Source organism: Typopeltis vanoorti, chromosome 22 (assembly GCF_054136105.1).
Source record: "Typopeltis vanoorti isolate ZY-2024b chromosome 22, IOZ_Tvanoo_1.0, whole genome shotgun sequence".
Classification (NCBI taxonomy): domain Eukaryota; kingdom Metazoa; phylum Arthropoda; class Arachnida; order Uropygi; family Thelyphonidae; genus Typopeltis; species Typopeltis vanoorti.
The window spans coordinates 2,780,690-2,796,206 of NC_143570.1; the positions used below are offsets into that span (position 1 = coordinate 2,780,690).

The window sequence follows — 15,517 nt, forward strand, 5'->3', positions numbered from 1 at the left end:
TTATCGCTTTGAATTCGCATGCTCACATACACACGCGCGGACGCGATCCATTTTAAATCTGCCTACTTGCTTTAGCCTGCAACGGACACATAACCGTCTGTTATGAAAAGGTAGATATTATGGATACGAGAGAATGTACTAGTAGATCTTTAGATCTCCTTTCTAATCGGCAGTGCTTCTTTTTTCTAACTCTAACACTTATTTTCTAACTATGCGTTGTTAAAAGCTAGTAAATCATTTAATTTTCTATCTCGTATTTCTGTGTGTGTGTGTGTGTGTATGCTGTATATATAATTAAGTTTTTCAGCATTTTTAAAGAACGTAACATTGTTTACAGGCCCACAAGAATCCCCATGTCTCTTCAGATAATCCACAAGATCAGCCTACGATTCCTGATGTTAAACTTGTGCAGGATGGGTCACACGTCAATGCACGATTTAAACCCAACAAGGAGAGACAGCATCTGTTCAGTGGAGCACCAACCAATAATGAATGTGTGTGTCCTGCAGGATCTCCTGGCCCTCCAGGATTACCTGGTGGCTATGGGAAACAGGGAATTAAAGGAGAGAAAGGAGACAGAGGTAATCGCGGAGATCGGGGTATTCCGGGACCCCCAGGAACGAGAGGTCTGGTTGGATCTCCCGGTCTTCCAGGTCCACCAGGCGGACCGTTCATTGACGGAGTGGTTGACAGAAGCGAGGAAGGAGCACGAGTTGGACTTCAAGGACCACCTGGACCTCCTGGAGAACCCGGACTTCCCGGATTGGAAGGGAAAACAGGTAAGGTTATTTATAAATAGAGATTTTCTGATTGTTTTTCGATTGGCTTAATATAATACCAGCAATAATACAAAACCCAAGAACTGCTGTTATTCTTAAGAGTATTTTAAAACTTGGCATGTTTATTATTTAGAGACCAGAAATTCTAATTCATTATTATTGTTATTATTCTTACTTTTTACCTTGTGTTATTTAATAGGATTTGCATTTTCACCAGCTGGCATTTACCATCCAGTCATTGCCATGTGCTATCGTCTGGATGGTAGAGATAAATTTGTTTCCAAGCTTTGGTACCTGGAATTATCTTTAAAAATGATTCATTCCATTTTCCTTTAATTATTAGAATTCAGTCAGGGTAAAAAGAACTGAGACAGAAAAGGGATATGCTTCAAATATCTACTCAAAATGCATGATTTCAGTTTGCGTGTTTTATTATTCAGAATGATACATCATTTCTAAACGATTTCCTCCTGTAGAAGCGAATTGATTTCTGAACATCAGAGTCAATGTATTAATTAAGTCAATGTATTTGATGCTCACCTCACAGCGATAAGTTTCATTTCCACTAGAAAATGAGAATTATCCCCTGGATGATAATGATACTGGAAAATGAATAACATAAAAAGCAGCTATTAGCATTAAAAGTATTGCGCACACAAGAAGCCAATTATTATTATTATTATTACGTGACTCCTAGGAGTCGAAAGACTCACAATGGGAGGGGGACTTTACTCCACTTCGCTACACACATCTCCTGCCACCACTACTGCTTAATTCTCCCACTAACAAAACTACCAGCAATGCCATCTATTGCCCCTGACCACCATCACCAACAGTATTTTATTGTCTATAAAATGGGTGTTCTCATGGCCGATTTACCTGTTCGCGGGATGAAAAACCCGAGTTTCCGAGAGAAAAAACCCTGCTTTACCCCGCTAATGTCTTTCAAATAGTTGTCTAGGACCTGCATGAAATTGTTTAAGGTATTTGTCACTTCATTACTGTGCATTCCCGACATTCACTCTTCTTCCACTTAAAATAATATTTCCTTAAGTCTAAGCTATAATAGCTCTTCATTGAATATCCATTCTCCTCCTCATCATCAGTGGATCCAACAGGCACTAAGAGCCCATGACCTTCTAGGCATTTTTGTATTTTGCAGCCTTAATTCAATTATAAGGTGGTTTAGCCGCCTATAAGTATTTATTATTTTGTCTGTAAGTAGAGTTTGTTCTACTGGCCGTTTTGCCTGGTTCCGAGTTTCAGGGAGGAAAAACTCATCCTCCATATGAGACCAGCTAATTCACCTTCAGTTGAAAAGTCTTGATAAGGTCCTTAGAAGGGATTCGAACACAGGTGATTCCAACCAAAGAGCTTCGTCTGTACCAACTGAGCTACGGAGGTTCTAATATATCCCATTAGGATATGTATTTCGTAAGAAAATATAAATATTTTCACTATAATTCAACTTATTTATATCGTTTACATTTTTATGAACTTCGACGAAATCTCCTATTATTCATCTCATCTGCAGAGTATATCTACAACATCGATCTTTCATGTTAGAATATGAAAAATGGCAAATCGAAAATGATAAATAATTATTAATAAAATACAGTTAGTAATTATTTATAAATTTGAAGGTTTCAGTGATAATGATATGATCCACATGCCGACCTACAAAAATCTTCTCTGTTTCGTAGGTGCTCCAGGCAGGGATGGTATTCCAGGACTACGAGGACTCCCTGGTTCAGAAGGACCGCCTGGATTACCTGGTCCACCCGGGCCTACAGGTAACAGAGGAGAACCAGGAATGAAGGGAGAACCAGGACGACAAGGAGAACCTGGACTTACTGGCCTTACAGGTGCTCCTGGGCCACCAGGTACACCAGGAATTGGATACCGAGTCACTGATGGTAAGTTTCTCTAGTAATAAGATACAGAAATATTAGCCTATTAGACTACATCTGCTATAAATAATTTAACGATATACGAAATTAAAAAAATAAAAAGTCTTTTCCGAGTATAAGAATGATATATTCAGTGCTTTTCGTCTATATTTCTCCCATGTATTTAGAATTTCATGTCTGGCGTGCAATTTAGGCATACCTTGGCTTCACTTCAGCTTATAAAGTATGTGTGTGTGTGTGTGGGTGTGGGTGTGTGTGTGAGAGAGAGAGAGAGAGAGAGAGAGAGAGAGAGAGAGAGAGAGAGAGAGACGATTTATCCAACGTTTCAAGTCTTCAAAAAAAATAATAAAATTGAAAATTAAAAAAAAAAAAAGATATCGTGCAATAGCTTTGATCTTTAACTTCTTGGAAGTTCAAAGACAGAAATTAAACTCCAAAACGGATGTAATGGATTTACTGATTGCATTGATGGGGATTACATATAGTCATGTGCAAATTCGTAGGATCACCTGATCAAACGTTTATTTATTATACTTACATTATGAAGTTTGTTAACTCAAATCCTTGTCATTAACTTTTATTACAAAAAAAGCTGAAAAATGTGAAATCCTGTACTAAACACTAACGTATCAATTAAAAACCACAACAGTGTTTTTCTGAGTTAGCGAATCATCATAAACAGCACCCCAGATAAAAAGAGAAAGAAATAATAAAAATAGAGAATTCCATCGTTAAAAATAACTGTAACCAGTGAAAATAATACCTTTACAGAAAGGTAATAAAAATTAAAAAGAAAGAAAGAAAGCAATATCACAAATCTGTATAACAAAACTCTCAAAAAGTTAGCAGTAACCCTTTTTTCACCCTTTTTCATTTTTCCAATAAAGAGAGTTGCAAAAGAAATTCGGAAGTGACTTCTTTGCAATCTTGCAATTGATAATCTCCTGAACTATTCTATCAATGATAATTGTTGACCCTTGAAGCGAAGCGTCACTTTTCTGAATAAGCATTTGGCAGGAGGAAAGACTGGACGAGTAAATCAACTAAAAGTATGCACCATTGTGCTTGGTAAGGTACAGCGAGCACAAGATGAAAAAAGCCAACCACCATGCTGTCTTTCTTCCCACTATGATGGTTGGTTTCAAAAACACGTGCCTTGATATTTCCAGTGTATTTCATCAGGTATGGCATAAAGGCCAACTTATCAAAATATCATGCACGATCTGTCTTTCACTCCTCTTCAATTCAATAGTCATTTCTCTCTCTCTTTGGTCGTTCATGAATTGGCTTCCAGATTTCCCCCATCCATGCCGAATACCGAGGGCTCTATACTTTCATCCATTTTCCTTCTATACATAAATGATCCTCTTTCTATCAGACGCCACAAATGCTGACAAGAGTCAAACGAAAATGAGGAAATCATTCCTCTTCTTCATTTAACAAAGTTTGTACTCCATAATCGTTTCAATCTTGGAAAACGTTTGTAATCAGCGCCTTAATAACTAGATTTCCTTCCTGGTAGGCTTCGTTTGGACGATGTAAACTTATAGAGGGGATGTTATGAATTCATATCCATCATTAGCTTAAAGCCAAATACTCGTAATCGAATTCGAAACTAAAAAAAAACGTTTTACAACTGACTAGAGAGCTTATGAAAATAAAGCCTTCTGCTTTAGAGTTGCCCTGTTAAGCAATTCTTACTTAAAACACTAAAAATGTTAAAAGTTTTCTCTATTTTTTAATATTTCTGGGGTTAGTGAAAAATCACAAGTAGAAAGCATGGAATTAAAAAAGATTAAATGCTAAATGTTGAAACAGAGTTTTGCCGGTAGATATAAAACAAAAGGTAAGTTTCAGAATGCGAAGGCATTTAATTTATGGCATCAATAACAGGAAGAACCCCCTACAGCCGTGTGTTGCGAATTTTTGACATATTTGTAGAAAATGCCATTATCTAGTCAATGTTCTTTGCGTAATACGTATTTAGTTCGCAGTATTTTTGAATTGAGCTGGGAAACAATGTTTTTTTTTTTATGTTTATGGAACAGACAGGTAATATTTCCATATTGTTGATGGGGAAAGTGCATTTTGACTCTACTTATATTTTCAATGGATTCATATGGCATCTCACATCCAATATATCCATATGGCATCCGCATTTCCGATAACCATAAATGTATATGTTACTGTAGCTTTTTGTCTGCAGTTGCAAGAGTCCTCTGACGCCTTTTATTCCCTATAGGCAGTACGAGGTGTTTTAGTTTTATCTAACTTTTGGAGACTTAGGGAACAGTTCACTCTCCACTGATAGCCAATCAACACAAGACTCTATCTAATTATAAATGCCATCCAGTGCAAAGAAGCAGACAAGTGTCGTCATCCCATAGTCCCTAACACTAACAGTATATTATCGCCTGAAATAGTGTGGTTCTACGGCCGATTTTCTTGATTACGGAACCAAAAACCTGAATTTACGGGTCGAAAAGATCCGCTTGCCAGTCGCTGAGATGAAAACTAACTGAATCAGTCAGTGATTAAATTCTAAACAAATAACCTCTGGAGCCCTTAAAGAAAGGATCATAAATGTGAGGCTATTGCTAGATTGTCACAGCATTTTGTTTAAATTTTATTTATTTATTTATTTATTTATTATATAACTCTGGTGGAGTTGAAGCCATCTCTTCCACTCCACCAGAAACATTAAATACAAAATTACAAATTAATCTAATACTTCTAACATATTAAAAGATAATTCAATTTAAGATAAGATTAGGTTATTATAGGAGCGATGAAAAAACAGAAGGCCTATTCAGCTTGTTACGTAAATACAGGAAAAAAATGGAAATACAATAATGATGAAATAAATAACTCAAATTCCTTAGTAAATTTGTAATTTAACTTATTTAGACTGTACAAATATTGAACATTGATTGTCTTCTTGACATTTGAATGAATACTGTAAAATGTGAAATAATACTACAATTGGTAAAGTTAGACAAACATCTGCGTTTACTCATATCAGTAAATTAAATTTGAAATATGATGAGTGAAATGTACAGGAAAGTGCACAAAAATATCGAGGCTTACCCTTAGTTCACAGTTGCAGGAGGTCTATAATAGCTTCCACAAGGCTTCCTTCGATTTGTCTGTCTCTGCATCAAGTCTCTTTTTTTTTAACAATAAGCAAGGGCACTGTTTCTTCCTCGGGACATCCAGCGTTTAACATATGGAAGATGATCCCACTGGGAAACTGGTGGACCACAACTATTTACTCTCATCAAAGATGAGACATTTTCAACCAAGAGCGCATTTCTTGTTGGTGTCACAATATTGTTCATAATGCTGAATCCCCCGCTCGCACTCTGCATTGCTCACTGGTGTTGTTTCAACACATTTCAGAAGTTTCTTCATGGCGTCTGACACATGTTTACCTCCACCGTGTTTAAAATCCCTATAAGACTGAATGACCTCACGATAACGCAGAGAAAACAAATCGCACAGATCTTTCAATTTTTGTTCACCATAGTCCACGGCAATATCATCCGGCCAATACTCAGGTAAAACTACTTTCGTTATTTCTGAGTATTTCGTGTCCTTATCCATCATGCACCTTCTGAGTAGTTTGTGTCCTTATCTGTCATGCACCGACTTGTCAAATTTGTGATTATACTCTCATAAAATTGTCCTTTATTTATTTCCATTGTGTTGTTCCCCAAATACTTTCAAGGGAACCCCTTTGGATTGTTTTGTTTTGTTTCTATAGCTTTCTGAACTTCCCTCCACAAAGAGAAAGGAGGTATTTATGACCTTTAAATACTTATATCTTATTCTGTGCAGGAGTTGGTTTGCTTTAAGTAACGTCACAGTTTTTTAGACTGTGCTTTTCAAGACACTTCATAAGTGAGTTCTTAATGTCCATTGCTTCGCTGCTTTCTAATTGAATTAAATCAAAGAATAGTGTTGTAACATCATCACCATTCATTGCACCCTGCACGTACACTATCAGAACAGTCTGGTTAAATATGGATGTACTTTCATCCAGAACAGCAGAAATTTTGGTTCTGTGGTTTATAATGCTGTTTGCAATTTTCTGTTTCATTTTTTGCTACGTGATTCACTATCTCAGTGCATGTTACGTTACTGTGTAAAGCACACCCCACATCTAGCCCATTAAGAATTTGGAGATCAATTAATTTTGGATGATCTACAAAAAGACGGTTATGATTTGCGATATGATACGCAGCGCGAAACAGACGGCACACGTGATTTCGTGAGCTAAACAGTTCTGTTCTTCTACAATGTGTCGACACGAATTCTCACTTTTACTTTTAATAATCGCTTCTGTGTATCTCTATGTTCGTAGATTTTCTTTGTGAGTTGCTTTTGTTGGCATTGCTTAGATCCATCCCCTTTAATACGTATTAATCCATTTATCCACTCTGATGCCAAGTGAATACCCTAATGTGAAAAACTTGCGCCTAGGGTCTGTACGTCTGCACCTGTTATACACCCCAAACCTCCGTTCTCACAAAATAACCAATTGTATTTACCTTTGAATGCGATCCACTGGTCGAGTGTCCAGCAAGTCGGCAAATCTTTCCATTCGTTCAATGTATTAATTTATCGTACTGCAAATGATGGGAATTCTGTGGATTCGTTACAGACCTCTTTCTCTTCAGAAACTACACAAACTGTCGTTACAAACTCGTTTTGTATTATCACTGTCATCCGAGCTATTTTTCCGTTTAAAGAAGATACCAATGTGCTTATGCATAGTTGAAATAGTAGGCCTACGTAAACATAAAAATATTACACGATTTTCTTTGTGCTTCTCCCAATCACGAGCTCTGATAAACAACTGCTAATCTGTTGTTCTGTTGTTGCTTACTGACAGTGTTGCCAACCAGAAAAGACAAAATATCGCTACGAGTCTGTCAAAATTCCGCTGCAATAATGTTTGCTTGTCAATCGCTGCCAGATAACGCATTAAATCAGGGCTATCCAACCTTAGGTAATCCGAGGGCCGCATCCAATGCGTGTCTAGTAATTTGGTGAGCAGCAGCGACACGATCTCGATAGCTGAACAAACGAACAACACTCATTGCACACTAATCGCGCGCTCACGTTCCCCGTGAGCGGCAGAGCATGCGCGTTAGAACAAAACAGTGTAAGAACGCTTCTTTGACACCTGTAATATTTGAAAAACACGTGGGTATACAGCGATGTAAAAACACCAAATAAAATAACCAACATCGAGATTATCAATTAGTGATGGAATTAAAATACGTATCTAATACGAATTCGGTTCAAATTGTTATTTTATTTTTGCGCTTGTCAAAATCAAAACCCACGGGGGGGGGAAGCACAAAATCGCACCGCGGGCTGTGTTTTGGACAGCCCTGCATTAAAGGAAGCCCCAAACCTCCCCGTCCCTTTCATCAGGCGTTCGTAATCAGGCGACTGGTGATATTGACTTTAAATACACATTCAAAACGGTAAACAATTGTTGAATAAGAACACACTAATGTAGGCTTAATTACCGTAAAGGGAGAAAAGTCACAAAATAGAAAAATGTTCCGGATCTGGGCCGGGTGCATGAAAAAGGTCCGGGGAGAGTCCCTGCTCAATTTGACCACCGGAGCCAGTCGAAGAAAGGCTTAGAACAAGTTCATTTAGTTGGTGACTAGATTCGAACTCAGAACGGCTTTTTGGGGAGGTCTAGTTTTATGGATCCGAATTCGCAAAAACAGCGGAGCATTTTATAAAGGGAGAAACCACAGCAGGCATGGAATTTCATTAATGTAAGCCACTATTTTATTATTATTATTATTATTATTATGTATCTAATTTAATATTTCATACTCTTACTAACAACAACTTTTGAGATATCATTGCGCAGTTTTAAATGAACTGAGTGTTGCTTTAAGACATAAAATGTGGCCGTCGATTGCATTCAGACAACACATTATGCTCTAGACAAGGCTAAAACCCAAATTTAGGTGGCGTTCGTCACGTCACATTTGGTCAAAACATGGAATGGACTACAGTCGGGGAGGGGAGAGATTACCGTGGGTGCCTAACGAAAAGAACACCAAAGTTACAGCCTTTTTAGCTTAAAGGAACTAAAAACGGTGCCCTGTATTGTGTAAGCAAGATCTTGCTAATGTCTTGGTGCTGCAGTCTCTCTATATATGGAACAGTTAGAGGGATTGTTTCTATTGCTGCACCTCTGCGCATGAGTTTAGAAAACGTATGTACATAACTCACTGACATCTCGAATAGGAAACAGTTTTAAAAACGTAATTTATACATAACCAATTCTTAAAATCTACAATTTCTAATGGCCACGTTGCTTGAAAAATGTTTGTCTGGGAGATATCGGACTTCTGGAAAAGTAGAAATCCTCTTAAGGTATATTAGTGACAACGAGGTGTTAGTCATAATAGACACATACGGTAATCATCATTCATATTGCCGCTGAATTAAAGGAAAATAAAGGGAAAGATAGGAATGCATTTACTATTCCCCCCCCCCCACCCTCACCTCAATTTTCAGATCTAGTGTCTCATTGCAGTCATAATTCATTCCCGTTTCCCAACTTTGAACTCCACCCGATGAACGTTTTCTATGGTATACTTTTGCTGATATCATTTGGGAAAGTATTTGTTTCGCAAGATATCAAAGAATTTCGGTCATAGACTTAAGCAAGTGTTATTTTTTGTATGACGTTCTCCGAAACACTTTTATCTTAAACATCACTTCCATTATTATGTTCCTGCTCATCTTTATTACTCCTTTTTTATTATAAAAGTTCGATTTATATCATCCTTGATTCTGATTTTCAAAAAAAATTTTTAATTTAGTTCAGCCTCCTCGGAGTGGAGACCTACCACCCGACCTCGACTTTCCTGAATTTACTGACGAGGTTCCTGTACCAGTCGTAAGTACCATTTCGTAGAATATTTGTCGTTTTTTTTTTTTCCCCACTAAGGCGCAAGAGTGGATTGGAAACAAAAATCACTCGCACATATTCTTAAAAATCGGTCTGTATGTTGTGAGGTAACATTTTGCTGTGGTCTTGACGCATCGACTGCAAGTATTCCCTGTCAGTCCATCCTTGGTGTATTAATAAATCAACTGTTCGTTGAAATTATTAGTTTGTTTCTTTACATAACCTGCAGTAACCTTTTTTTCCGTACCAACGTTTAGGTTATTTTTGAAATGATGCAGAAGATGAAGGAAGAGATGGCTACTTTACAAGAAAGAGTAACTCTTTTAGAGGCCCTTCTGCCCAAAATATTTGGTAAGAAACATTATGCAAATGTTCCTAAACTAAAACAGATTTCTTTTTTTTTAAAAAAAAAGTACTCATAAATTTTAATTTTTAAAAAAAATTAATTGGTTTTCCTTTCATATCTCATAATAACTTAGAATTCAGTAGTTCTAAAAATTAACACCTGGATGATCATGAAAGTAAGCATGTTGTATGCAGTGCTTGCTAAAAAACATTTGAGAACTAGAATGTAAAGCCTGTAATACTGATTTCCAACAAGGCAATTTTAAGAAGGTCGTGCATATTGTCAGACTGGTTTGCCAAGTGGCTAGCATACCAACGAACAGTCCATAGGTCCGAATCCTGCCGTGGATGTGGATATTTATGGATTTCCTTAAATTGTCATTGCTCCATTTGTTGGAAGCTTGAAGTGGCTTGAAAAAGTTCCACTTGCGGTTTTTAGACCACAGTGTTCTGATTACGCGAAAAAAAAAAAAAAAAAAAAAGAACAAATAAAAAGTAAAAAAAGAAATAGTGCAAAAACCTTAGCCCATTCATGGTCCTAATGCACTATAGGTTTATAACCTGTCGTGGACGGGATTCGCATAAAAAATATTCGGATGTGGCCTTCCCGATGTCGTTTTTCTCGCATTGTCCCACCTATCGGCAGTGAAATTCGTTACACATAATATAAAAACACTGAGCGAACAATCCAGTGGAGATACCCACTTTATTACCTGTTGGATCTCCTTCACAACAGTCTTGATATTTCATAGGTCACTATTTAGGTTTCAAACATCCCACAAGTATCCGACCCCAGGCAGGTATGATAATTGCAGCAGTTCTGTCAGATTTGCTAGCTTCGGGTTCTTGTCAGGAATATCTCATTCAATCAACCACATTCCAAAGAAATCCAGAAGGTCCGAGATTTGATGAGTAAGGCAGGCCAGTCCATTAAGGTAAAGTCGCTATCTTTTTCCTATAGCCATTCCTCACCTAACTGCTCCCTGTTATTTTTCGTATTATCCAATCAGTTGTGTCCATCGCATGCAAGATAAAAGATCAACAGTAATCGTGTTCGTTGTTGGTAGCAGTGTTCAGGTAAGCTGCCTGAAATAAGGAACTGGATTCATCACTGTAATTTTTCTTCGATCATGTGGTGATGTTTCTCCGCTCCAGTTATCCATAGTTGCTGCTTTTTTTTTTTTTTTTTTTGCTGCACAGGCGTTGTACTCTGACTGTCACAAGCAGTTTATACACCAATTTAGGACATTTCAACTCACGATGTGTGGTTCAATCTTATCGCGGTTGTACTACGCATTCAGCTGACTACATTTCAACTCACGATAATTCAGTCTTATCCATTAAGCTGAACTACCTTGAACGGTTATAGCACGTTTATAAGATTTTACGATCCTTTCATCCTTTGACTGCTTTTCGAAATCAGCTGTTCTTGCCACACGTCGGACGTCGATTTGATGTTTTCTGATTATCGCACTGTTCCCAATGTAATCGAGACACTGTTGCACATTGTAGCATGGTCATTCTGGTATCGAAGACACTCAACTTATGACATTTTTGCACAAGCACTTGAATGAAGACTGTCTTCGAGGCAATTTACTGCATAGAGTCAGTGCCTGTACCATGTTGTTAGAAGATTTCATTTAGCACGGATATGTTTCTAATATTTTTGGCCACTGCTTGTGTTATAATGGATTCGTTAAAAATCGATGGTCGAGATGGATTTGGTAGGGGAGGGACAGTTTGGACGATAATTTCTGTGAAGTGATATAATGTCTGGAAAATTGTAAGCGCGTCTTTGAACGTTGTATAGCAGTGTCCAAATGTTGGCACTTCATTTCCCTTCGAAATGATCTTTTGTCAGTAGAAGACGTTCTCTTTAGTGATTATCATTGTTTTAGAAATTAATGGTCAGTGTATTATGTTTGTAAACTGCGTGAGTTCTTCTGACCGGTTCTCTAAAGTGGGATGACCTGATTTATTGAAGAAGTCTCACAATAGAAATCGTGGAGTACTTCTTCATTCTTCGACGAATACTCTTTCTGAATTACAGAGAGTTGTGGATTTCATTTTTCGGATGAAGAATACTAAAAAAGTAGCCTTTTTGAAAGAAGAGAAATTCTATCAAAAGGCAACTTCTCAAACTTAGATGAAATCTCCTACGGAAAAAAAAAATGTTAATTTAATTTCGATATTTATTTTTATCATTATTTATATTCACTTTTTTTTTTTTTTTGAGAATCTAACTAATGGAGAGTGGTAATCAATCATCTAAAATCGTATTTCGCTTTAATAGTTATTATTTATTTGGAGCCTCCGTAGCTCAGTCGGTATAGACGAAGCCTTTTGACCTCAAAGGCCTGGGTTCTATTATGGTCCATGACGTGAGGACCTTGATCTGGTCTCTTTCGACTAAAGGTGAGTTAACCGATCTCATACGGTGGTAGAAGGTTTTTCTCTCCCAGTAACTCGGGTTTTTCACATCGACAGATCGACACACACATCGACAGACATAAATACATTTCACTCCAACGTCAGGCTCTGCTACAGGCCGGTTGGGATCGCTTAAAGTCTCATCATGTAAAATAGCGGACCCTGCACCAAGCGGGATAGAATGCGAGGAAGAAGAGTTATTATTTATTTATTTATCCAAATTAAATAATATACTGCAGTTTTCTTGTTTTCGCAAGAAGATGAGACTAAGGAAGTGGAGTAAGATTTTATAACTTACATACATTTATTAAAAAAAGCAATTGCATTTGTCTTCTAAGAAGGCACGAAACACTGCAATGGAAAATTAGAATACTACTTTTATTATGGTGAAAACATTGTATCAATAGCGACCACGTGTGCGTCCATGAGGTGAGAACCTCTATCTGGTCTTTTTCGACTAAAATTGAGTTAGCCAGTCTCATACGGAGGGAGGGTTTTTCAATATATATACTAGGGGGCTCTACCCCCCCCCCCCTGGCGCCCAATCCCCCCAGTTCCGGGCTGGTAAGTGGGTTCTCCATTATTTTGAAACGTCCAACAAATTGTTGTCTCACGTTGGACAAACACCTTGTTGGACGTTTCAAAACAATGAAGAGACAAAAAAGTGACATAAAAACGTTTCAAATTTCGGCTTATATATATATATATATACAAACTTGATATGCAGCCTTGTGTGTGTGAGTGTAGACACACAGTGGAACTGAAGTAGAGCCCTTTCAGTTAATAAACTTGCACTTTTTCTTTTTTATTTCAAAATTATATGTTGCCATTATTTTGCAGTAGATAAACAGTAATATAGAGAGAATCTTTTAATTTTTTTTTTTGTTATTATTTAAAGGAAATATATTTTTTACGAGTAGTCCTACTTATTTGGAAATCAAGGCAGTCAGTTTTTACCTCTCAGCCATTCCCGAGGTTGAGTTCTCTATGCCTTTTGAATAATTGATTCTGCTGGATTGTCTTATTAAAAACCTTTCTTCCGGAGTTAACAAAACAAAACAAAAACATATTAAGTAATATTTAAGATGAACTATCTTAATTAAAAAAGAAAATTGCCAATATAACTATTCTAATGCTTTTCATTTCCCTAAGAGTTTTATTAGGTAGGGGGACAATTTTATTAGCATAGCGTCTAACGTTTTGGAAAAATGTAAGCTTCCCTGTCTTTACCTTTCATCGTTTGCAGCACCTTGAGTACACTTTTTGTGAACCAGGTGAACATGACTAGAATACGGAATACCTCTGCTGCCATCTCGTGTTGTTAAACCGAACTAGCATTATACATACTGTATATATAATCGCGTATACGAGTAACAGTTGAATTTGCGGATTTGTAGAATTCAATCCGAGTTACTAGCAGGAAAAAAAAAAAGAATCTTCTTATCCTACTTAACACCTTCTGGGATTCATCGATGAAGGGCACTTTACACACGAATCCCACTCTCTACAGCGCTTAATCCTCCATCTACATCCCCTATCCACATACTACGCCGCCATCCACGATGTGTACACACTACGCATCGGCCCACTAATACCATTTTTATCTATTAATTGCGTGTGTTCTCTGGCCTATTTTCTGCGTGACTTTATTTTGTTTTTATTTGAAATAAAGTGCCAATACGCTGCATCATGACACATCAGAAAACCACTTAATGCATATAGAAATTATAGTTGCTAATTATCGTTAAATTTAAACCAAGTTTCAAACGTCAGTATTTCTGCAATTGTGGTGATTAGCTTTTATTCTTTTACAGAACTAAAAGAGCGTCCATCTGTTATCAAGGAGAAACCAATCGGTTCTAGAGACGAGTCGAATATTCCAGGCTCTCTTTATCCCACCACTCACGATGGTTCTCGACATATTTCAATCCACAACATCCTTGTTCCTGGTAGTCCTCATTATCCGCACGTGGACACCGGAATAGATGCAGTGAGTGACGTCATTACTGGCGTTCATCCCATCGGCACAAGAGGCTACATCGAGAATAACGTGTTAGCAGATGAGTCATTGAAAGAGCTCAATGTCAGAGATGAAGTGAGCCGAATTTATGGGGATAGTAAACCGAGCAAGCTGTCAAATACCGAAAAGCACAGTGATGTTAACTCTAGTAGTTAGGAGAGAATAACTTACGCCATTGCTTTACTGAATCTAATGCAAAATGAAGCAATAATCTGATGAGTTCGCAGAAGTATCTTGTATCACGTTTACACATAAAGTTATTAATGAAATTTGTTCGCTGACAAAAAGCAAAAAAGAAAAAGAAAGAAAAAAGAAATTGAACAATAGGAATAATTTGTGCACGTGCGATGGCAAGCAGAATTTTAATTACAAACATCGCTTTCTTGCCACATCGAGATTTTCTAAATATGGAAAGAAATCGTGCATATCTATGAGGCAAGAACTTATGACGGTGATAATAGTAGATTTTATTTTAAAAAATATAGAGTAGAACAGAATGCTTAAAGTTTATTTCTGTTAGCACACTACGAAGTGAGGGAAGAAAATCAGTACATAGAATTATTACCATTTTTTAAGAACAAGCATAATCAGGTTCAGTTACAAGTTTCAACAGTATTCGTTCCTTTATAAAAACACATGATTATTAAAACTAGTTGCTGTATTTAAATTTTGTGTTGATTTCATTATAACACTCAACATTCAACTTCTGGTTGAAACCAAATTAGAATCAAATACAGACGTCATCTTGCTTGGATCCTAAATCCCAAATGTCTTTGACCTAAATCCTGAATTAACTCCCATCCTACCAAAATGGATTTATTAAAATATATAACTTGCTCACTTTTACTCATCAATATATATATATATATATATATATATATATATATATATATAAACAGAATGGCACCCACTGTAATAAGATGTAGGACCTACTTTCGCTGCGATAACTAGAGCAATCTTATGGGCATACTTCATACTTCCAATTAGCGATCAGTAGAATTTCAGATCATTCTTCCTATAATTTGACTGTGGGGTGTACCTCCCTTGATATAAAAGGTGCTCCAATTCATCTCATAGATGT

General features: G+C 37.0%; 1 protein-coding gene across 1 annotated transcript in view; it reads left to right on the plus strand.

Moving 5' to 3' along the window:
- Window positions 1-15,103, plus strand: part of LOC150094112 (uncharacterized) — a 52,876-nt gene extending 37,773 nt beyond the window's left edge. Inside the window, exons 5-9 of the mRNA XM_090412148.1 lie at window positions 338-779; window positions 2,483-2,695; window positions 9,553-9,629; window positions 9,899-9,992; window positions 14,231-15,103. Coding sequence (XP_090268274.1) covers window positions 338-779; window positions 2,483-2,695; window positions 9,553-9,629; window positions 9,899-9,992; window positions 14,231-14,592 — 1,188 coding nt within the window. The 3' untranslated portion in view covers window positions 14,593-15,103. The remainder of the gene's footprint in view (window positions 1-337; window positions 780-2,482; window positions 2,696-9,552; window positions 9,630-9,898; window positions 9,993-14,230) is intronic.
- The last annotated feature ends 414 nt before the right edge of the window (window positions 15,104-15,517 follow it).